Consider the following 24,182-nt stretch of genomic DNA (forward strand, 5'->3'; position numbering starts at 1 on the left):
AGCATTTTTCCAGGACGACTTTAATCCAGAACATCTGGACTGGAACCCCGGTGCACTGACTAATGCGCGGCCTTGCCCTCAGTCACCATCTCCACCGTGTAATTATCGCAGGACAAGGTGGGCGACGCGGCTCATACGGCGAGCAGCAGTTGCTCGATAAATAGCTTGGAATGACTGGATGAGGCTGACTTCATGGCATGACAAGATTTCACCTTCGCACGTTACCGAGAGGGAGAGACAAATGCACGCGTTGCGAGTCGGAGTTCTCAGTCTGACTCATCAGCATTCCGACAGCGGCGAGGCGAAGAAACGCCACCACGGCCTCTCTGATCAGAAATCTGAAGTTATTGATTGATGTTGTGTTCTGGATGCGTTCTAATATTTTACTCCATACATATTATTTGTCAGAAAGAGTTGCTGCCATTACATGCTGAGCTCCACCAGCTAATAGGCTGCTCAACAAAGAGAAGAGCAGCCTTGCTCGTTAAGCTAGCTAAAGAGCTCGTTTGCCGAAGGACTGCAGCGGTTTCCTGGTGATCTGAAAGGGGAACCTTGGCGACCCCTGCCTTGAGCTCTGGGTTCTGGCTTCTGGGTTTTGCATTAGTCTGTTTGTTTGTTGTCATTCGTCTGCTTTCTACAGTAGCTAAATTGATATTGTGACAATATTCTGCACATGGTTTGATCCAGTCATACAGAGAAAGTCAGCGTCATTATCTGGCGTTTCACAATGAATCTCAGGAGCGTTGCAGATGTTAAAACACTGAACCGGTTTCAAGACATGGGTCCACTTCAAAAATGCAAACACATTTCAGGTTGAAAAACGAACAAAACAAAACAGAACAAAACAAAATGAACCAGTAAATGAACCACTAATTGAAACCGTCAACCAAAGGCAGCACCTCTGCTTGTCAGAGTCGACATCGGAGCTGTGCATGATTGTGTCATAGTGTTAAACCACAAGTGTCACTTATTTTCACCCTCTCCACTGGGCGTAAAAATTTAGAGCAAAAAAAATAATCTCCCCCCTTTTGCATCGAAAACACGGCTGGGTAACTTTTAGAAAACACAAAACACTTCTGCAACGCTTTTGACGGAAACAACGGCGACCTATTGTTCACAAAATTTGGGGGGTGGTGATCCCTTCGCTGACGATTTGGTTCTCTTTGTGCGAGACAGTCAGCTAGAAAAAAAAAAGCAACCTTTAACTGATTTTGAGCACAAAGTGAAACCATTTCTTGTCAAAACCGCCCACATTTCCTGCTGATTGTTGCAGAGCAGCAGCAACGTTGCAACTGTAAAACCTGGTCTGTGTGATATGATAAAGGTGGGTAAGAGGAAAAAAAGAGAGAGAAAACACTGGAGAGAGAGAATATCTTAACAGGAAATATCTTTTTTTGTACGGACCAGTTATTGCATAATCTTGCAACAATGCGTCTAACCCAACAAAAATAAAACTCTACCAAACCAAAGGAAACAAAAATGACCAACCTGAGAGGAGAAACACAAATTCTTAACTAGGTTTTATTTAGCTACAGCGCAGAGCTAATGCTGCAAACTGAGCCCGATTAGTCTTAAAAAACATGAAATATATTCACAGCAACAGTAAAAAAAGGGAACTTTTCTGTATTCCGTAACATACACCCCTTTACTTTACTTCATTACTTTACTTCATTACTTTACTTCATTACTTTACTTCTTTACTTTACGTCTTTACCTTACTTCTTTACGTTACATCTTTACATTACTTCTTTACGTTACGTCTTTACCTTACTTCTTTAGGTTACTTCTTCACTTTACATCTTCACTTTACATCTTTACTTTACTTCTTTATTTTACTTTACACCTCTTTTACTTGAGCTATCCAGCAGCCTTTTGCTACTGCTGTCATCCATTTTGTTGCCGTTCAACTCCATCGACAGATGTGGAACTCTTTGGAACCCATTGCGGCGGCTGCTGCTGCTGCATTTACCTTTCCTCGAAGACACCCTCCCACCCTAAATTGCCGCCTTTCAGTCTGCACTGACCTCTCTTTGACTCCTAGACGTGGGCTGGGATTAAGGCCAGTGACAGGAGTGTCCATCTGACACCGCACGTAGTCACTGCAGCATGACGGAGAAAAACGGGCGTATTAACGGCTCGCGTGTAAAATAAAGTGGGGAAGTAAATGAAGTACTGCTGCAGCGTGTGAAAAACAGCTACATGGAGAGAAAAGCGGAAATTGTGCTAAACAGGCACAGCCTCTTTTATCTGCCACTGCATTAAAAATGTATGAGTCATTTTCATATAATGCTCGTCACATCACAAAGTGGCAGCTTTGTTTTTTTGGGCCCAGCAGTGATTCTGGGAACCAGTCGCAGACTGGAAAGGCACGAAACAATGATTTGAGGGATGGAGACAGGCTTTTCTGTCAGAAAGTGTGCAAGTGGGGTAAAATCAGCGCTTGGACAGCTGCCTGAGCCTGTGCGCTCGCTCCAGTCCTCTCTCTTTATCTCAAACCCCAACGCCTACGATGCAGCACTTTCACAAGATTCTTCTCGCATCTGCTCTCCTGTTTGCTGATGGTTTACTGGCAAAAGAAGCACCGCACCCATAGCTAATTAGCTAATGTCACAAGAGTCCTGAGCTAATTTGAAAAAAAAGCAGGGTTTGAGCGAGGCCTCTGTAAGTGCAAAGAAGAACAAAAATGGTGTAAAATGTTTGTGCTGGTGTAGTTTATTTATTTAGTGCTGGTGAGACGCTGATAATTGAAGAGGCACGGTCAATTTAAACGTATCTTTTATTATGCAGGTTGGAAATAAACAAAGCATCGTGACACAAACTGAAGCTGCTCATAAGGAAGAGAAGGAGCAGCAACAAAACATGTAAAAAAAAAAACAAATCAAGCAAAAAAGGCTGCGTTCATGATCATTTTTTATCAAACCAGACAGAAAAAAAACAGTGAAATAAGGAATAAAAATACACCTCCATCGTATGAAGCAAAATGAGATCCAATTTGGGTTCATAAATAAGTAAACCTGTCGAAATGGCTGATGGGCAACTAGCAAAACACTATATCGATAACCATTTAAAATATTTATCATTACTGGCTTTACAAATAAAATAACTACAATTGGCAGGTTGGGATTTATCTTTTTTTTTCTTCTTTTGTACACAATTTAAAATTTCAAACCGAAAGTATGCTACAGTCAAGAGATAAATACAGGTGCCTGTCAGCAAAACGCAGTTCTGTTCATCACACAAAAGGATTTTTTTATTAAAAAAAAAAAAAAAAAGATGAGATCAACACAACCAAACACCAACTACAAACTTAGAATAGCAAAATAAAAATAAAAATAACTAAAAGGAAAAAAAATCACTGACGTGAACGATGACCCCGTTCACGTTTTCCAGAGAGGCGGCGATAAACCGACATCGTGGTCGAAATAAGACACAGGCGGGGGAGGGGCCGGGGCCCTCTGCAGCCGTATCCCACCCCCTCCACCTTTCTGATTCCATCTCAAGCCATCCTTTCTCTCTGCTTCTATCTCTTTCCTCTCCATTTCTCACCTGGCTCTTTCCATTTAATGATCTGCGGGACACATATTGTGTATTCAGCCTTTAGATTGAACTTTATTGGAAAGAAAAACACACCAGTGAGCACAGATTTAATGCAAGTACGCGAGTGTGAAATACTCCTCTGAAATCCAGCTGCACACGGCTGTTAAAATTCACGAGAAAGACTCCGAAACACCGAAACACTCTCGCACACCAGCGCGAATGAGGTGCATTCAGGCGCGTGCCCGCGCGAACACGCAAAATGACTCACATGTAATATTAAAGAAGAAACAAATCTATCTGGACTTCCAATTTCCAATTTTATCCCGTAAAAGTGATATTTACAATCACACTGTGACAGCTCGGCGGACCTCCAAAAGGTCGTTTCGTATAAAAAAAAAGAAAAGAAAAAGAAAAAAAAGAAACTGTTTCTTGTCCCCAACCAGACTTCTTATATTAATCTGCAGGTCTTAAAGCAAAGCTACCATTAAGAGTTACGTCTGCGCTGAACCTACTAGAAGTTAATATTTCTCTATGGTGCAACGCTTGTTAGCCGGAATAAAAAACAAAAACAAAACCCCTCAAAATAAATAAAACAACAAAACAGTTAAGGTAAATGAAGAGTATTTTATTCTCATCTCATTCTAATTAAAGCTGAATGGAGTCCCTGAGGGGACTTTAATGGTAGATGGGAGATGATGCTCTACAGCCTGGCCTGTGACGGGGGAGGGGGGGCATAGAAAATACAAGGATAGTTGGTGGGGGGGGTTACAACGGGAGCCAGGGTGTCATAAGTGCTTGGCAAAACTTGAACAGCAAAAGGACCGCTAATACAGGAAGTGGTACAGACAGCAGTCGCTTGAAAAACTGGTCACAAGTTCTAGAAACGGAGGAAAAACGGGAGAAGAAGAATTCCACGGACAGAACAAATGTGGTGGCATCTGGCAATGTGTGTGTTTGTGTGTGTGTGTGTGTGTGTTTGTGTGTTCCTGCTGTATGTCGGGGGCATGTATGTGTACACCGGAGGAGGGCCGAGGGCGTTGGGGGGGGGGGGGGGTCGGGTGGTTGAGAGAAGACTCGGCGGCGGCGTGTCTGTCGAGCGAGCGCGCTCTTCGGTTTCAGGTGAGGTAGAGTGGCTTGTCCCTGCCAATCATGCTGCCACTGCAGGGAGGAGACATAAACACAGGAGTAAACATGCGGAAATATACCAAAGACAGGAAGCACAGAAGAACCATTTCTATATCCGTAAAGGGCCTGGGTCCATTTCCGGCGCGTGCCTCGGTTCTGTTCGGTTCACTCCAGTTCACGTCTCATGGGGGGACTCAGTGTTTCTATTTTCTACTTCCATGAATAATGTAAGCAGGCATTTTAGCTCAGACGAGCTGCGTTGCTATGAGGTCTCTCGTCATGCAGCTGGTGTGTAGCAGCCCAGTTTAGCTAGACTGGAATGGACTGGTTCCCAGTCTGTGGTGGGAAGACCTGAGGAGCAACATGGTGCTCTGCAAACTCCTGATGTTGTCAGGGGTGACTGTGATATGTTATTAATGTATTCAGATTCATATCAAACACCATTGCCATGAATGCCATTTCTCCATCCAGGTTGCCAGGGGAACCGTGGAGACAGGCAGTGTCACTGTAACACCAACGCAAGCTTTTTCATTCAAGCTGTGGGTCTTTTCAGAGATGTTCCAGAATAGAGTCAATTCTGATTATCTATTTTATCAATTATTGATATTAGCTTTGATGCTAACATGCAAAAGTGCTCTTTTAAACAGTGAATCCAAGCAGGTTGACACATCAGCACGAGGCAACCAAACCATATATAGAAACTAGAGTTTTAGTTTAAATCCCACACAGGGGCTCAAGGAAATTTGACATATTAAAGTTGAAAAACCCTAAATCAACCCTGGAATCACATTCCGTGTTTTTTTCCCTTTCAATTCCTACTTTTTTTTCTTTTTTGGCGTCATAAATGCATCAGGCCGGCAAATAAAAACGTCCTCGTGGGTGAACTCAATTTATCTGTCTCCATTCCAAATGTCAGATTGGAGGCAGCAAATAAGGCAGCCTGGCTCCGTCTCCACTGACCTGCAGTGGCTGCCACACTCCCGATTGCAGTATTCACTCTCCCAGTCGTGGCCGTGAGGCACACCAGGGCCCGGACCAGGACCAGGGGCTCCAGGAGACTGGGAACCACCAATGCTCTTCTGGTACTCTGACTGTAAGTGGGAAAAACCCTGAAGAAAATAAAAGTAAGAGACCATTTTCTTTGGTTGGTGATTCGGGTTGGTTGGTTTGGTTGGTGATACTGGTGATATCTGGTTACAAAAACCCATCATCCTCAGGAACGATCGTGTTTTACCTGCTGCCCAGGAGGTGGGGAGTGAAGAGAGGCCTGCAGTCCCATCTGGTGAGGGGTGATTGGCTGGGACTGGACCTGCTGCATTCCAATGGGTTGGTTGAGGAGCGAGCTCTGATGCAGGGAGAACTGCTGGTGAGGGTGGAGCGGCGGGCTGATCTGGAAGGAGGAAGGGGGAGAGGCACTAATGCTGGGCAGCATCTGCGATTGGCTGAGTGTCTGCGACAGCGCGTGGCGGGGGGCGTGTCCTGCGTAGCTCTGCAGGTCAGCGAGGGGGAAGGCCCCGGGGCTCAGGTAGGGTGACGACGGCTGCACGCTGTACAGGGGGTTGGCTGGCATCATATGTGGAGAGGGCTGGCTCGTTTGGGCACTTTTTGTCTCCACAGGATCATTATTTGTCTAGATGGAGCGGGAGGAGAAGGAGACTCCAGATTCAGATTGATCTTACTCATGTGGTTACACTTTTATTTTTAAACCCCCCCCCCCCAAAAAAAAAAAAAAAGTTTGATTTCTTTCCGTCCGCTATTGCGTAATAACGCGGACGCGCGTCATGTGTTCGCATCTTCCACGTTTAGCAATTTGTAGGCAAATACCGCTGTTGCAATTTCCCCTTCATTTTGCCTCTAATGCATCCAAACAGAGAGAAAATATTCAATTTAATTATGCAAATACGGCCGATTGAGTGCGATACGAGCATGTATACAGCAGCTGATGGAGCTGATGGTCGGCAGATAATAATAAAACTGTCTCGTCGGACTGTGACAGACCGTCTCCAGGGAGCCTTTTCACAACAATGCGCCCGCGGAGCCAGAGAAAAGTAGCAGCTGGCATCAGCAAATTCAAATACAAAAGACAGTTATTGACAGGAATTCATTAATAGCCTGAGAAGTGGCACGTCTCTTTTGGTTTAAACAGAAACTGCCCGCTTTTAATTACATAAATATCATAGTAGCCCGTGTGCCAGTCTGTTGTGTACTTCATATAAAGATCCTCTCTCTCTCTCTCACACACACATACACACACACATGCACTTCACATATGAAATACATCCAGTGTTTCTCATTAGCTGTCAGAGGGGCTGGAGTGATGCGTGCTCCTCCACCGTTTAGTAATGGCCCACATCCATCCCTCCCAAACCCCCCTGCAATAATCAATGGGGGAGGATGGAGGGATGGAGGAAAAAAAGAGACGGATAGATTTGCAGTGTCAAGTGGAAAATGAAGTAGTGACGAAACAGTGCGCGGGGAGGAGGACCGGGAGCGGGAGGAGGACCGGGAGCGGGAGGAGGAACGGGAGCGGGAGGAGGAACGGGAGCGGGAGGAGGACCGGGAGCGAGCGGGAGGAGGAACGGGAGCGGGAGGAGGACCGGGAGCGGGAGGAGGACCGGGAGCGGGAGGAGGACCGGGAGCGAGCGGGAGGAGGAACGGGAGCGAGCGGGAGGAGGAACGGGAGCGGGAGGAGGACCGGGAGCGGGAGGAGGACCCGGAGTGGGAGGAGGACCGGGAGTGGCAGGAGGACCAGGAGTGGCAGGAAGAAAGCCGCTTGGATCGGTGGCGTTTTCATTGGCAGAGTGTGAAATGAAATCTTGATTCATCCAACGGGCAGTCAAATAAACACTTTCAAGAGCAAATGAGCAATTCATTTTTTCTTCAACCAAATGTGGTGTTTACCACTTAAAAAGCAACAAATTTGCTGCCTGCTTTTACTCTACATATCTCCTCATGAATATGAGTAAACGCCTCCTTTATTTCCGACGTATTTTCATAACTACCGCACGAGGAAGACGTGAGATGCAGAATCATTTATTTACATCCAATAAGGGATTAAAAAACACGGCACCATAAATAATTAATTTGAGCCAGTGGAAGGCCTGCGCCTCTAATTAGCATGATTCTAAAACACATTAGTCCAGTTTGGGCGAAGGTGTTTAACCTTTTGGGAGACTCATTTATTATAATATTTATCATTTCACTTAAATAAAGCTTTAATGACGGTTTTGATCCATTTTTTGGATTCCTCCCCCCACAAATAAGCATTTGTAAAAATGCAGGGGACTATTAGTGGGCAAAAATCCCCCCAGGCTTATTTCTCCTCCTAAACAAGCTGACGTGCATTACAACATAAAAAGGCAACAGGTGCACGCTGGAGATGTGGGGCTCTGGAGCGACCCCCCCCCCCATTCACTTTGAAAAGACTCCTTCACTGGCAATTACAACGAAAAAGAAAAAAGAGTCACTCATCATGAGATCATGTGATTCAACCCCCTGTGCCGATTATCCTCAATGAATTGGGGTTGTCTATCTCCCCCCCCCCCCACACACCCCCCACCCCTCACGGGCAAATCTAACGACATATAGCACCAATCAAGCCTCTGAACAGCTCAGACATGAACGCGTCTAATTGCACTGAAGACAGGAAACAAGAATGGTCTTTTGGGTTTGGATGAATTACCTATTCATCCCCTAATCAAGGTGCTTGTTTTCGGGCCACAAGTGTGTGTGTGTGTGTGTGTGGGGGGGGGGGGGGACGTGGAAGGGGAGGGGAGAGGGGCGGGGCTACGGTGCAAATACAATTTTGCAAATGTCACATGAAAACATCACGCAAACCCTGAAACGAAGTGCAGATGGATTTTAGACAGGGAGAAAAGAAAATGGGGGACCGGAGATTAATTTGATCCCGTGAAATGGAAATTTTAATCCAAACGAGGTTGGACAGGATAAATGTTTTAATCTAAACGTGACAGTAAAGGGAGAATAAAACACACAGAGCAAACTGTTACTCCTCATTTCTCACCAGGTTGCAAACTGTGTGTTTAAATCCTAATTTAAACAGTCTGCCTCTGAACACACACATCACGCACGCACACCCACACACAGGCGCGCGCACACGCACACCCACCCACACACACACACACGTTCCTTGAAAAACCACTGAGAAGAATTCTATCTAATTTATCATCCCTTATATCGCCGCTGACCCATGTATATCAAAGATGTGACCCCAGTGGTTACCTTGGAAACCAGACTGGCTCTGTAGGCGGCCAAGGCTTTCAGGTACTCCTTCTTTGCAGCCTCCGTTTTCCTCTTGTAGCTCTGCAGGAGCAAACACAACAACAGTAGTGAGGATTGATTACAAGGTTGATGCCAGGAGCTGCCTCAGATGCGCGTTAAGTTTGGTGCGATTTTTGTTCTTTGTGACGACGGACAAATGCATCCACTGCCCACAAGGACAGGTGACACAACACAAGGAAGGCAGCTGGAGCTTTTTCCAGCGCAGGTTTTCAGCATCATCCTGTGTCTCGTTTCGTAATCAGAGCTGATAGCCCAGCAAATCATTCAGACAAAGAAGAAGAAGAAGAAGAAGAAGAAGAAGGAGAGAATTCCAAACAACATTAGCAAAGTGGAAATCTGACGCCTCCTGAATGAACCTCAAACGATGCGTTCAGACAGGGAATTTAGGCTAATGCTATTACATGTCACTCACGCGCGCTTTCGAGCTGCCGCCGCCTTTTTTGATGTCGGGAAAACAAGGTGCAAAAAGTCCACCTTCAAGTCGACGTGGGGGGGGGGGATGGTTCAGATCTCTGGAGCACCTCAATGTGAAGACAAATGCGACTGTGCACACGTGTGCATGTGTGTGAATGCCCTGGATAATTGCTGATCCCCCCTTAAGAGACAGTGTGTGGCTCCCCTGGACGGGGGTCACTTATCTCCAAGGGGTGGGCTAAGATAACCATTAAGCATTCATGTGTTGCCAAATGCACATTGGCTGACAGCTGCTAACACAGTCAGCAAACAAACAGACACGCACAGAAGAGCAAACAAAGCCGGACCAAGATGGATACAATCTCCAGCTCAAACAGCTGATGTTTATCCTCTCACTCATCCTTATTTGCAATATTCCCTATTTCCCATCCGAGCTACGTGCAGGTATTCTGGGACGAGAACCTGCGACAGCTGAAACTGTCTTGTTAATATAAAGCCAAAAAAAAGAAAGAAAAGAAAAAGTGACACCTCTCGATACTCAAACACAGATCGAGTCATGGACCCTCGTTAATGAACCCCAAACTTCCCCCGGCAGCTTTACTTTCTAATTAATTTAACACAGCTAATGATTTGTGCAATGACACATACTTTTAAATAAATTACCATGCCTAAGGATGTCTAATTATTCCAAAGTGAGTAGATTCATTAGCAATTGAAGCTGTCAGAGGCTGCAGGTCAGTATGAATTAAAAATAACAAAGCTGCGAGGGGAGTGCGAGCGCCTCCGCCGTAATCCCGACACAGAGGTGCTCGGCCTGAATTAGCCCCTTAATTGTACCTTAATGAAATGTTCTTGTTTGATAAGCAGTTAATTACAGGAGACAATAACTCTGCACCCCACTGACACTGAAGGGAGTCATTACCCAGACTACTCAAGGAGTGGTCGGTGAGGGGGGGCAGGGAGGCAGAAATGGGAGTTTGGGAAGGCGGAGACGGTGCAGCCTCGAAAATGAAAAGGAATGAGGAAGGAGACACCCACACCTTTGGAATATTAGTTGTTCTTTGGGCTAACACATTCCGCAGAGGTGTGTTTTGATCGAGATCCGGATCAAAGAGGAATCCGCTCGCTTGAAACTGAAGAATGAGCGAATCTGTGAGCATCTTTTCGAGGTACCCGTGTTGGTAATGCACCAGGAAACCAACCCCAATCCTGAATCTGACTCCAGACTCATGCAACAGCGTGAAATAGCTTCATTTCATCCTTTTTGCTCTTATCTCAGACAACATGTAGTGGTCTAAACATGTTCATATAGTAATAATAATAACAACAACAACATCAACTACAATAATAGATCCAACATAAAACAGTGGCAACCAGGAATGACAAAAAGCTGCACTGAACAGGCGTTTGGGAAAGATTCTTATATATAAAACATATCTTGCTTATGAGAATAAATAAGAATTTGAAAAGAAAAAAATAAAGTTCATGTTCCACAGATGTTGGAGGGGGGTCGGGAACAGATGGATTCTGAGTGGAAGGGGGGTAGATCAGAGCAAAGAAGCCAAAACAACAACAAAAAACAAACACACGTAAATGCTACTCTACAAACTTCTTATGGCTCTTAAACTAAAACAAGCTGCCTTCACTGCATTTATGCAAATCCAGCTATACGGCGCGCTGCAGAGGTACTGGAGGTAATTGGAAACAGGGGCCGCGTTCTATTTCAAACAAAGCTGCGTGCAGGGGAAGGGGGCTGTTTACATTCTGGTACTCCTGCGCGGCTCCGTCGGGTCTGACTGTGACATTATACAACATACCTCATCTGTCCTATAGAGCTGAGCTGACAGCCACTGTAAAGAAAAAAAAATGGAATAGAAGGTTCGGCTGCAAACACGCCAAGAAACCCGGAGACGGGGGGGGAGGGGATAAACATTGGAGCATATTTCGATGCTTAAAGGTCCGGGGTTGGCTGCAAAAATCAAACGTTATAAATGGAGGAGTGGTATTAATCAGTTTGTCCACTTGCTTTCACGTCCCCTCGCGTATTCTGAACACATCTGAACCACACACAGATGTGGAGAGATCCAGTTTGTTCCTCAGCAGCCACCGTAGGCGCTGCAACTCTCCTAAAAAGGTTTTCTTAAGATAAAATAAGATAAATAAGATAAAATAAATTCCTATATTCAGTGGACGTACTCCTGTAAGTTCAACCAGCTGCTGTTTTACTGCATTTAATTCCATGGCATCATTGTGCCTCTGATCAAGCGTGTTTAAATGCATGAATCACAGAAATGTGCCATAACTGTGCAATAAATGGACATTTTAATCGCGCCGTATGCTCAGTGTTGACTCTGCAGAGCAAACTGTGCAGAGGAGCCGGCGTACGAAGGGTTAAGAAGCACAAACAATAACATTTCAGGAGCAGATGTCCTTGAGGCAAAACCCAAGGACGAGGCAATTGCTAATCTCGTATTCTCAGCATGATCAAATCACCAGGCAACAGATATAAATAAAAGGACAGGAAATGAGGAATTCACATTCAAGGGTGTCAGCGGCGAAATGAAGATTCATGGTGAAGAGGCCCAGCAAAAATTAACTGCAAATAAAAGGGACAGACGGCCTCCAAAGCCCAGCCAATGGCGTGGGCTCGGTGGGAGGAGGAACACTCGCACACGCTGGACGCCGTCTATGCAGCGTGGCTGCGGCTGAGCAGAACGGGCCGCTCTCGGTCACACAAACAGGTGCTTTTATTTGACGGCCCTGAGTGGATATTCTTAAAACACGAGCACGCGGATGATCATCTGACTGTCTGGCTTCTGCATTCATGACACCGTCCAATGGCGCCGACTGTCTGCAGCGAAACAATGATGTGGTGAGAGGAAGTGCTGCTGCTGCTCTGTCGGCGCGCGTGTGAAAGAGAAATATCATGCTGCACAATCACTGGAGAGGAAATATCAATACTGCTGATCGTGGGGAGATTTCCGCAGCATTAAAATGTTTCATCTGATTCAGCGGATTCAAAATACATTATTCTCACGTCATTCGGAGCTTCATATCAGGGCTGTTTGACCAGGATTACACGACGATCAGTGTTAAAACCAGCGGTCTGGTGCCCCCAAACAGCTCTGACCTGTCAGAAGAAGAGCGGCAGACCACTGTGGTCCACGCTGGGTTCCCAGATCTGCAGATCTCCACCTTAACTTTGCTGCACAGCTTTAGATGTATTGACCCTATTGGTTCCTTTTCAGTAGCATTAAAAACAAAGTCTATGAATGACAGGTGAAAACGGGCCTCACCGCTAAATGGAACAGAGCCTCCATCCACATTTGCCTACCCACAGTTTCATTGCTCTATTGTGGTCGTTTATAATGCGGATGTTTCCTTCCTCGCTTTAATACGTCTTGAACCAACACAACCACAGTGGTCACACCTAAAAAGTGAACTCGCCCACAGTCCAAGTTGGTCCGAGGGTTATATCAAGCTAACAACGCCGTATTTGGTGACTGTTAATTACTAAGTGACTGTTTCCCACTCTTCCAACTAAATAGTTACTTTTTCCACACATAAGGATTTTGCCATGTTGGATTATAAGGGAGGGGTGAAGGGAGTGAAAATGTTTTGATTTGTTTTGATACAGAAGTCATTGTGGCCTCATCCTGATCCTGGTTGAGTCCCACTGTATAAGATACTAACGTCTAGAACTGGACTAGAACACCACTAACGTCCAGTCCACTGAGCCTTGGGCTGTTTCTGTATGTTTCCGTACCTGAGGACACCGAGTCTGAGGGGGTTAAAATAACTCGGGGTAGGATTATACTCAGGATTAACAGATGCCCCCAACCTCTGGTACCGTCTCTGTGCGACACTTTTCAGACTGAGGTGAAAATGATCAATACAAGCGATAAAATAGAAGCTTCACCACATCACGAAACACCTGCGCGGCGCTCGTGCGTTCAGTTCGGACACATCTGACCACTCGGCGGTAAAGACGCGCTCGTGTTAATTAAATGCTTCGTTTTTGGATTTTTCTCTGCGTCTGAAACTTTTAGAACCAACTGTGAGAGGACTGATTTTACCAATAATTATATGTCTTTCATTGAGCCATACCTGCTTTTGCTCCTCCCCCAGCCCGTCCCACATGGACGCCACGATCTTGGACACGTCTCCAAAGGTGGCGTTGGGATTCTGTCCCTTGATGGCTGCCTGGGTGTCTCTGAAGAAGAGGGCGTAGGCCGACACGGGCTTGGTGGGCTCGTTGGGATCCTTCTTCTTCTTCTTCTTTTGGGGTTTGGGCTTGGGCTTCATCATGTCTGAAGACGGTCGCTTCTCAGCCGTCATCTGAAACGAGGGAGCAGCTCAATGATGCGGCAGAAACCAAAGTGAATGATCACATTTCTGATTCAACCAGCGGAGGTCGAGCACTGAATCCGTAAATAACCTCTCCTCAGTATGTTTTCCAGACATTGTCTGAATAATAATAATAATAAATTAAAAAAAAGAATTTCCTGGTTGAATTTATCGAACCTTTTCAAATCTTTATTTTCCAGTTTCCAGCAAATCATAAATCCTGACTTTCCACAGTAGGGGTGAAGGGAATTTTAAATCACCTGCTGTATCTGCTCAGGCTCTGATGTGCTCTCAGAATGAATTGGAGAGAGCAAATGGAATTACTTACTGATAGAGGAGGTGGTAATCATTTTTATTCACACACACAGCAAAAAAGCAGGGCACAGATGGGGGTGGGGGGGGTGCATTTGCTGTAAGTTGGGAACTCCGTTCTTGTACGGCAAACTAGCGTTCAGATACAGCATGAATCTTAGACACTGTGGCTGTGCCATTTTGTACCATACACTCACTCACATTCTCCCGACCAGAAAATGGAGAAAACCCTCCGACAGGTGGGATGCTCCTGATGCTCCCCTTTAAAAAAGCTTTTACACAAAACGGTTGTAAAGAAGTGTCCGCAGAAGGGCCTCTGACAAGCTAGCAGTCTAACAAGAGTCCATTTCTAACTCTCTCTAGTCTATATGTCTCAAGCTAGGATGCAACCTAAGGGTCAGGGGCTATTAAGAGCTTGCCCAAATGCATCGACAGCTTCTGGCAGTGGGGAAGAGTTGTTCAGAAAAGCAGAAGCGAAGCATGTCGTCCAAATGGACTCGGTTCTTTGCTCTTAAAATCTACCATCTGTGTCGCACCATTGTTCACAGCAGCATTTGTCGTCCAAATGGACCATCCAGCCAAAAGTCAAAGCAGAAGTCCTTCAGCCGCATCAGTACCTTTAAATGAGCCTCGGCCTCCTCTTCCTGATTGGAGCTGGAGGGGGAGGGCGTGGCCGATTTACTTCCGGGAGGCGAGGGGGAGCCATGAGGCAGCGCGCCGCGGCTGACCTGCAGGTTTAGCTGCGTCAGCGCGCTCATGGGGTTGGGCAGTATCGGAGGCGAGCTGTTTATCAGGGCTTGGTTACGGTTATAATGAGAGCCGTCTGGGAGATGGTGATGGTGTTGCAGCTGGTGGTGGTGCAAAGCCATCTCCTGCATCTGGGGTGAGAGAAGAACACCAGCTTTACTAACTCTGCTCGACTTTATCAAATGATCAGCGTTCGCCAATCAGCCAAATATACAAAAAAAAGGGGGGTTTTGGTTGATGCAGTATTTTCGTGAGAAAAACATGAAATGATTCTCTGATGCTGGTGATCAAGACGCTTCTCTTTTCTTACTCACCTGTCTGGTCTTATAGGACAGGTGCAGTTTACACGCTTGTAGATTTGTGGGCAAACTAATCTTGAGCGCATCTTTGGTAGCTCAAATTCAACCATTTAAACACTGCTGGCAGAAATCTCGGCCCAAACCAAACACGGCAGCTCTCTCAGACGATACAGAAGCCGTTTGCCTACTAACTCTGTTGCTCTTAAGTGACAAGACCAGAAAAATCTCACTCTGACACCTGATTTGGAGCTCACAGGAAGAGCAGAAGCCTTCGGGTTTATTGTCATCTTGTTGAGAAGGGCGAAAAATCTGGATTTGCACAGAGATACAGCAGTATGGGAGCCTGATGTCAGCAGATAACTGCATCCCCGATGTGCTCACATATCATTCAATCAAGCAGGACTGGTAAAAATAACCTTTAACCATTAACAGCACCGCGGCGTCGGACTACTTTACTTGAGAATAATGATGAGAATACATTGATTTGATTTTGTCTCTTATTCCTTCTCAGGAGTTGACTGGATCCGTTCTTTTGGAACTCTGCAGACTCCATTTGATGAATTGCAGAAAAGTAGGCATGTTAACAAAGTCAAAATATGATTCCCTCCCCCCTCTCAGAGAGGGGGCTTTAATATCTACATTTATTTTCTCACTGCATTTCATGAAAGTCAAGGCTCTAAGCTACATTTTGTCACTGCAAATCCTGATATTTCTCACAGGGATTCTCTTCTTTTTTTTTTGAAGACCCAATTCATCATTTCAACTTAATTGTATTTGCAGGAAGTGCAGGCCCTCCAGCATCCTTGAGATATTGTGCCACCTTTTGTAGTTGGAGGAAGACGGTTTCTGCTTTTGTAAATTCACCTCTAACTAGTCAAATTCTACATCTCAGCACCTTACGCAGCGATCGCTGCATCAATGGCGCCGCTCATCAACTCCATCAGCCCCCTGCTGATTTATTATGTCTCCTGTGCGCTAACAAAGCAACATCTGGCACTTACTGCCATGCGAAATAGCACCTTTTGCAAAGAGGAACAGAAACAAAAGCGGTGCTCTCAGCTGGAGAATGACCCCGGCGTGCAGAACGCACTTCACGGTGATTACAGCGTCACACAAAGTTCCACTCCGAGCCGTCTTGAAAGATCTTCAATAAAATAAAAAAAACCTACATCAAACGCTTCTCATGGAAATTCGTCGGGACAAAACGCAAGCACGGATCCGTGCGGATGCTTTTAATGCGGACACAAATGGGAATGTTTGGCAATTTACAGATCAGAAAGTGATGAACTAGCATTTGTAAGCTCTTTTAAACATTTATGAGTTAAATAATACATTACACATTAGTGAAGTGCTAAAAAGATCAAATTGAACAGGCCCGAGCATATGAGGTCTTGATAAACACGAGTGGAGGTTCAGAGATGAAGGCTTGGCTCTCTAATCATAATTGGTCCCAGTAGATTGCCAGAATGGAAATGCACAACAGAGTAATTCTGTAGCAGGACTGCTTTGAAAAGGCATAATATTCACACGGCTTTAGACTCTGTGTGCGCCGCGGTAGCTGCTCACAAAAGGCAGTGCGGAAAAAAAAAGAAACACACACACACACACACACACACACACACAAAACACATTCTGTTTGCATTTCAAATAACCAGGCGGTAACCTCCCCTATTCGGTAAGAAACATCAGTGCATTTCATAAAACACGAGGAAATAGCCGCGGCGAAATCACTGGTGAGACGAGACTATGGCAGAAGAGAGGAGAAGCAGAGGAAAATCCATTATTTTCCCATTTTCAATGGACTTGAAGGGTCCTCACATACCAAGGAGCATTGAAAACCCAATTAATCAAACATGAATGGGCTATCATAGCTGTGGCTGACGCGTTTCCATAGCAACCGCCTCCAGGCAAAATTGTCATCCTTAAATGTGAGCGCCGGCGCGTTTAATATCAACAAGAAAGAGAGGCGTGAAAGCGAAAGAGTTTGGCGGCATGGGGCAGCGCGGCGTCCCGCTTGAGAGTAGCAACAGAGGTCAGCCCTGGAGGTCAGCCAGATTTTAGCCGGTAAAAGAGAAGCGAGTGTTATTTTCCTGGGGAGAAGTCCTGCAGGGCCGGTGGAGCGCCTCTGACCCGGGGCACTTGGGCTCTCCCTCCATCTGCTTTTTTCCCCCTCTCATTTTAGCATTAACTGAGGGTAAATGAGAAAAGACGGATGCAAATAGCCCCTCCAGACTCCCAACACACGTATCATTAAGTCTGCATCACCTGATTTAACCAGACAACCCCTCGATTTTTAAAAGACTCCCTGCTGTCATAATCGGACTTTGTTTAGTCGACGTTTTCACCTGCGCGCTATCACCGGGCGCCATCAACCGCGAGATAAATAACACAGGCCGCAGACGGCTGCACAAACATTATGAAAGTATCAGACAAAAGGTTGCCGGTTGCCATAGGTACTGTATGCTAATTCCTAATATCATCAGAAGAGCTGGCCCGAAGAGGGCGGAAGTGCACGGCGAGCAACACAGCATTTGATTGGTCACTGCTCTCTGCCTTTAGCATGTAACACACACCGACTCCCCTCGCAGACGGCGGTGGGGGGAGCTTTCTTCTCCCCGGCTGCATGACTTTAGCCTGATCCGTGAGGCAGGATGAAACGTAAAAGCTGACACTTGTTTGTGGAAAACGCTTGCAACTCAGCGCGTTTCACTCCCTCAAGCAGCTTACCCCCGGAACACAATCAAACCTATTTAAAAAATATTTCAAGGCAAAGCCACCAATTATGAGCGACTGCGGGAGCACACCGGCCCAAATTTCACATGTTGATATTATTTATGAATTTGGCGCCGGTTCTCTCGCGGGTATTGTTGCTGTGCTCATAACCCTCGGGCAATTTGGTTGTCTGCTGCGGCGCCTCGGGGGATCAGAGCCGGTCGTAAACGGCAGAGACACGGGAAGAGGACACAGTAGCGGAGAACGAGCACACGAGCCGCCCCCCCCCCCCCCTCACTCTCTTACCCACCCCCAAGGTTAGCGGGGGGGGGCAGATATTGCCTCCTGCCGACGAGCAGCAGACCTAAACTGTGATGTAAAGCCAGGAAACTGGATGTGAGCGTGCCCCTCTGACGCCATTACGCCTGTCCTGTTTGGAGTCACAACTTGTACATCATAGTCAAATGGGAGTCAAATGACAAAGGCTTTCCAATTATGGGAAGCACATTGGGTTCGAGATGGAATACCACCAATCCATTGTTGGGCCGCTCCTGCTGACCCTACGTTTGAAATGGTTTCACGGCTGCTCCAATTGCCTGCAATGTTTGATTTAGCTAAGGGGATCTGACCAGCAGCCCAGAGATGAGAGAGGGGAGGAAAAGAGGCCTGTATACCACCACAGGAGGAGGAGAAGCAGAGGCAACCTCTCTGTCCTGATGACTCTATCTGTGTCTCCTTTATGTCTCTCTGCACCTTTAAGCGTTTCTTAGCTGTATTATTGTCATTTGGAACAACAGGAAGATGGATAAATGTAAAATGCTTTGTTCATCTCCTACGTAATATTCAAATTACCAGTCGTGCAGATGACGTGCGCGCAATTCTTCCTCTGCGACCAGCTTTCTTGGATGTTTTTGTTCCGAGCTAACGTGTTAACATGCACTTCAGTTTCATTTATAGTCGGATTAAGGCAACAATTCTTTTTTTTTAAGCGTTACACAACCCTATCTGAAAAACTGACACACTCGCCAAGTGGAACGCAGAAAATCGTCCTGCGTTTTGAATCGCTCCTCGGAATGGCTTCCCGACATTCCTACTTTCACGCCGCTGTTAGAATCGCAGCGGATCGCAAGGGAAGCCTGAAACTCTTTGAAATACCTGGAACTAATTCTGCATTTTGTTAAGTGTAGGCCGGACAATGAATCACTGCGATAAAACGCCACCTGGTGGCTAAAGTTAGCATCGGAAATGGTTGAAAATCTGCCGTTCACAGTGGCAGAATAGCGGCAGACACAACGATATTGCCCGATAGCGCTTAGCTGTTTCCTTTGATCTCTTTTAAAGGGACATCTAGTGCAGTGCTGCATCAGTCAGCGCTAACAGGCTGTCTCTCTGTCCCCCCCCGGTCCCTTCCCGCCCTGCTAAAACACACAGTGATCAATGCTCCTGTGAGTCCTGAGACTTTCCCCTCCTCTTCCCTCTGCTTGACTGGAGCCATCTTGTTTAGAGTGATGACTCACTCGCGCAGGTTCACGGCTGCTATTGTAAAATCACCCAGCGTTTAATTGAAACAAATGACTATAATAATAGAACATTATCCCTGCAGGCAACCAGCCATGACAGCTTTAATTAGAGGCGCGTTGGAGACTGATCCTTCAAAAGCACAGCGGCGGAGCGACGCGGCGGTAAACACGCCTTTAGGTGGGGAGGCAGCCCTGGGCCTCGCAGCGCTCAAAGCTACTTCTCATTCACCCTCAGGGCAGAGCACTAACAACTCTCTTTCCCACAGAGACCCTTCACGCCGCCCTCTCTCCCCTCCTTCCCTCTTTATCCAGGTCTTTTTGGATTACAGAGCTCTCGCACGCCTCCGGAGGGTCACCTGCACCGAAACAATCTATTGGAGTGCAGAATTATTAATCATATTGTACTTAAGAATAAAGGCAAAAACAGGCGGAGATGTTCAATAAAGGGGAAAATCGACCAATCTTGGGTTTCAAAACTACTTTTGATACGGAGACTTTGATTAGACGGTAGCTGTGACCCGGGTGTACAGCAGCCAACTGCATTCAGCTACGCCGACCTCATGCCAGCGTTTGGCAGCCGCTCGGTGGTGTCATACATGACAGCGCGAGGTTGCGTTCAGTGTCTAATCATAAGGACTCTTTTTGTTATTTAAAGTTTCCAAGTCGTTGGGCTGATCAGGGATCATGTCATTAATCTGGCAGAAGGAAGAAGTTATTCCAAGACTTTAGCGATTTATTCCAGGGATGTTCCAGGCGGCGGCGAAACGTTGCCGCGAAAACAACAATTGGGGATTTGGCCCTTTCAATACCGCAGCAGGACAGGAAGGGACGGCGGTGGGAGTGGGATTTGCAGAGTTACTGTCAGCTGAGGTCGTTTCAATAAAGACACGGTGATTGACCTTGGGTTTTCCAAGAGTTGGGTCCCACCCCGAACCCCTCTCAGGGTGACACAGTGGCAGTAAAAAGCTGATCTGCAGTCAGTAATGTCATGATGTCCCCCTCGGCATCGTCCTCCGTGTTCCTCATTACTGCTAATGTCAGAAACTCCTCTGCTTTTATTTCCCCCTCCACCTCATCTCGCGCCTGTTTCTCTGCCTTTCTTCTGTGTTCTCTTCTTCTCTTCGCTCTCTACCCCCCCGCCACCTTTTTTTGTCTCCCCCTGCTCTCAGCCCGGGTGTGTCTCTGAGCTCACCTCACAAAGAGGAGCGTCGCAGCATCAGAGCCGCCGCTGACATGACATGTGTGTGAGGAGCAGCGGGGACAGGCACCTCCTGACAGGGGGAGGGAAGGTTCCCCTGCTCCCACTAATGAGCCCCCTGACTGCAGTGTCAAACACAACACACGTGTGTGTGTGTGTGTGTATGCATGTCTGTGTGTTTGGGGGTGGGGGTTCCACACACACACACACATGAATATAGATTCAAACATAATGCAAACAACAATAAACAAACACAACTGATATGTGGAGGCAGATGTGCCCCAATAAAAGGGGGTGAGGGGTGGGTGGGAGTGGGGGGGGGGGGGGGGGGGTGTTAGCTGAGTCTTAGTTCACAAAGGTAATGAACTAAAGAAGATACATAGTAATAAATGTTTTATAGCAAGTAGTTGAACCTGCTTTTACTCCACTTTCTTTCTTACTTAAATTGCTCAAGATGAACAAACTAAGATTTTTTTTTAAAGGAAGCTGGACTCCTTTAAATAAAACTATATTTCTGCTAATGTAAAGAGACAATTATCTCATCGTTGCAGGAGGACGTACCGTGGAGGATTAATTCCACCCGTGATCCCTGCAGCAGCTTATGGCTCTTAAACTGTGAGTAGCGCTGCTCATAATGAACTGATACATGGATGCCAGGAGTGTTTTAATCACCCCGCGCCCGTTAGCAGCCACAGCCGGACCGGTGGCTGCTGCTGCAGGGGAGGGGTCCCCATGAGATATTATGGGGGGAAGGGAGCTCTCCGACGTCATCGGGACGGAATATTCCTGGTGATGGAAGCACAATGAGCTGATGGATGGTTGAGATAGGCTACAGTGCAATATGGACATGATTTCATGGCATGATAAATCTCAGCAGGGGCCCGTGGCTAAGTGTAATATGAAATCCCTTATCTCGCCATCCGCCTCATAATGGATCTGCCTTTGTGCCTTTAGCTCCTGTTCTTTACTTGAATGGGGCTGTTGATCACATCTGTACAGGGAAGGATGGCGACAACAACACGCGTGTGCACTAGCACATCTTGAAATATTGCGCCGTCAGGGGTTGTCTATAGCTGAGCTGTTGCGCTGGCTTTGACGAGCACAATGGACGCGGATAAAGTTTTTAGCTAGTTATCTGACGGCACCTTCTCAAAACTCCTGATTAAAAAGAACGGCAGGGAATGATACGGCGACTCTGATTAGCTTAATCCCACAATTCATTGACGTTACCCTGGTGGTGAAATTAGACGGACCTCCGTCGCTGCAATAAAACCCCCCTCAAAATAACCTAATTGGAAAATAGCCCCTATTCCTTTGAAGGCGCCGCTTAATATACAACTACAGTTTCATATCCCATTGCCAGAGAAATAAGGCACTTTCTCCCAGGAGGTAAGAAAAGAATTGAATTTTTTCTTATCGGTCATCTATTTTTCCCCAGAATGCTATTACTTGCTGCCTGCCGTTGCTAAGCAACAGGAAATATTAATAGGACCTTTTATTAGCTAGGCTTTACCAGTGGAGTACGAAAATGAGGAAGTGGAAAACATGAATGCGTTACATAAATCTCTGAACCTTTCCAGTCTGTGTTTGTCCAGTGATTTACAGCTGCGACGGCTCATTTATGGGGGGGGAGGGAAATGCCACATGGAACATTAGCCTAAGGGGCAATCTGGAAAAACAAAACAATGCAAACAAACAAGGAAAAGGAAAGAAAAAAGATGGGGAGCACTTTAAAGAAGCACTTTTCCCCCCAATATTTCCGTCGGGCTGCAGGCGCTGATCAGTTCTAATCATCTCTGCCCGAATCAACGCTGGAATAAATAACGAACGCAGGTCCCCTTCTGTCGCCGCGCTTGTTGAACTGTGGTGAAAAGCGACAGACATTCCATCATTTTTCCACAGACGCTCTAATCCCTTTTTTAAAACGTCTGGAAATGAAGGTCTTTTAAAGGAGAAATTGGTTTTCTTCATCTGAATGAAGAGCATAAAACGAAGCCTCAAAGAGCAGGAAGCCTTTAAAGGCAGAGGTAGGAGACGTTTAAAGTTCATGCGGGGAAAAGAAAGTCTATGAGCATCTAATTGCAATATTTTCCGAGTTAAAAAAAAAAAAAAGTGGCACATTCGGAGAGCGGAATCAACTGTGTGAATGTATCCCTTCATCTCTCATCCATCAGTAGTTTGTTCTGTTTCTGCAGGAGTACAGTGTGTGATAATGTGCCCGCTTCGACACCCCCCCCCCCCCCCCACATCACAGAGGCGACACATTAAAACACACCTCTGCTCTCTCATCATTAATTCATCCCAGCTTGTCTGTGACAAGTTCAGTTGACATTGCAGCTCATATTTCATTCACAGGGGCGCTGGGAGCCGGCACCTGCCGGCAGCACTTAATACCTCGCTGGTAAAAGTAGAGGGAACCCCTCACACCCCCACAGCCCCCACCCTGCCCCACCCCACCCAATTTAACATGACAATCGCGGGGATGGGATTAATGCTCCATAATTAACCTCAACAACCGCAGATAAAGAGCTTGTGAGGAAATTCTTACATCCAAATGTAGCTGTGGATGAAATTTGAATATGAATGCAAGTGAAGGTGTGTGTGTGTGTGGGTTGGTGGGGGTCTATAATGTTCCAACAAAAGTTCTGACCAAGAGTCGTGCAGCCTCACAAAGAAGCAACAGATGAGATGATACCTGCGCGTAGCTCGTTTTGCTAATGCGCCGCGTTTATTCATCGCATCCACCGGCTGATTATACATTCATCATCTGTTCCATATTCAAAACATCACACTCCAGCCAGTTTGATGATGGCTAATACTGCATGCATCATGCATCATTCTGGGAGGGAGGGGGGGCAAAAAAAAAGCTCAATCAAAGATAATTTATTCCGGTGCCAGGGACAGGTCGAACTCGACAAGCAGCTGAAATCCTCAATAGGTGGGTATGGAGCACAAACATGAGTGTTTTAGCTTTATTTCAGTGTTTTATGGCAGTTTTTGGTGTAAATACAGAGAGAGGATGGGCAACAACAAGGCCGGTTCACATGTGAGTCCAAATTATTCAGGAGCTGTAAGAGAGATGAGTATCATTCTGGGCTGTATTGATAAGATCAGTGCAACCTGAGCATGGCTATTAAATGTCTAATGTGTTTTGGAACTTGTAGATGCTATGACAGTGGGGGCATTAACAGAGGGAAGGGGGTAGAGAGAGGCTGGAGGGGAGCTGCCAAGTGCATCAGAGCATCAAAAAAAAAAACTCTGAAAGATATCAGGTTGGTCCAGGATGAGCTCCAACCTACAGCACAGTAAACATCAGGAGAAAGTGACTAAAGTTATTAAAACAATGGTGCAGTTGTCAACCACCTTTCTTCATTCTTCACTTCTTCAATCGTGTTTTTAACGACCCTAAGAGCCTCGTGACCTTACGGGTGATCCAAAACAAATGCATTATCAATAACCTTGTTGTGAATTAAGCGCCAGCTAGTGGTCACGTGCATAACAGTTTGTGGCTGAAATAGCTAGTTTATTTAGATGCAGCACTTGGCATATTCAGTACTGGAGAACATCTGTAAAGCACCTTCATGTGTGATGAGTAAAGGTTGAGAAATGTCAGGTTAGCAGGTGGAGCAGGTCCGAACAAAAATCTAATCCTAATCCCAACCTCCAGCG

The 24,182-nt window shown here is 46.2% G+C and overlaps 1 protein-coding gene and 1 long non-coding RNA gene across 6 annotated transcripts in view; one reads left to right on the forward strand and one right to left on the reverse strand.

Annotated features, from left to right (window-relative positions):
• Positions 1 to 2,758: 2,758 nt before the first annotated feature.
• The window catches only part of tox2 (TOX high mobility group box family member 2), a 74,362-nt gene continuing 52,938 nt past the window's right edge, over positions 2,759 to 24,182 (reverse strand). For 3 of the 5 annotated variants that reach the window (XM_029826411.1, XM_029826410.1, XM_011614044.2), the window contains 6 exons: positions 14,655 to 14,915; positions 13,486 to 13,716; positions 8,905 to 8,985; positions 5,897 to 6,292; positions 5,623 to 5,771; positions 2,759 to 4,695 (listed from right to left, as the gene is read on the reverse strand). In XM_029826411.1, the coding sequence (XP_029682271.1) occupies positions 4,653 to 4,695; positions 5,623 to 5,771; positions 5,897 to 6,292; positions 8,905 to 8,985; positions 13,486 to 13,716; positions 14,655 to 14,915 (1,161 nt within the window). In that variant the 3' untranslated portion in view covers positions 2,759 to 4,652. The remainder of the gene's footprint in view (positions 4,696 to 5,622; positions 5,772 to 5,896; positions 6,293 to 8,904; positions 8,986 to 13,485; positions 13,717 to 14,654; positions 14,916 to 24,182) is intronic. The other 2 variants (XM_011614045.2, XM_003973448.3) reach the window with 2 other exon arrangements.
• On the forward strand, positions 19,222 to 19,669 carry LOC115246825 (uncharacterized). The gene is made up of 3 exons (XR_003885915.1): positions 19,222 to 19,320; positions 19,399 to 19,493; positions 19,582 to 19,669. It is a non-coding gene; the product is annotated as an uncharacterized lncRNA (long non-coding RNA).

This window comes from Takifugu rubripes, chromosome 19 (genome assembly GCF_901000725.2).
Source record: "Takifugu rubripes chromosome 19, fTakRub1.2, whole genome shotgun sequence".
NCBI classification, from domain to species: Eukaryota; Metazoa; Chordata; class Actinopteri; order Tetraodontiformes; family Tetraodontidae; genus Takifugu; species Takifugu rubripes.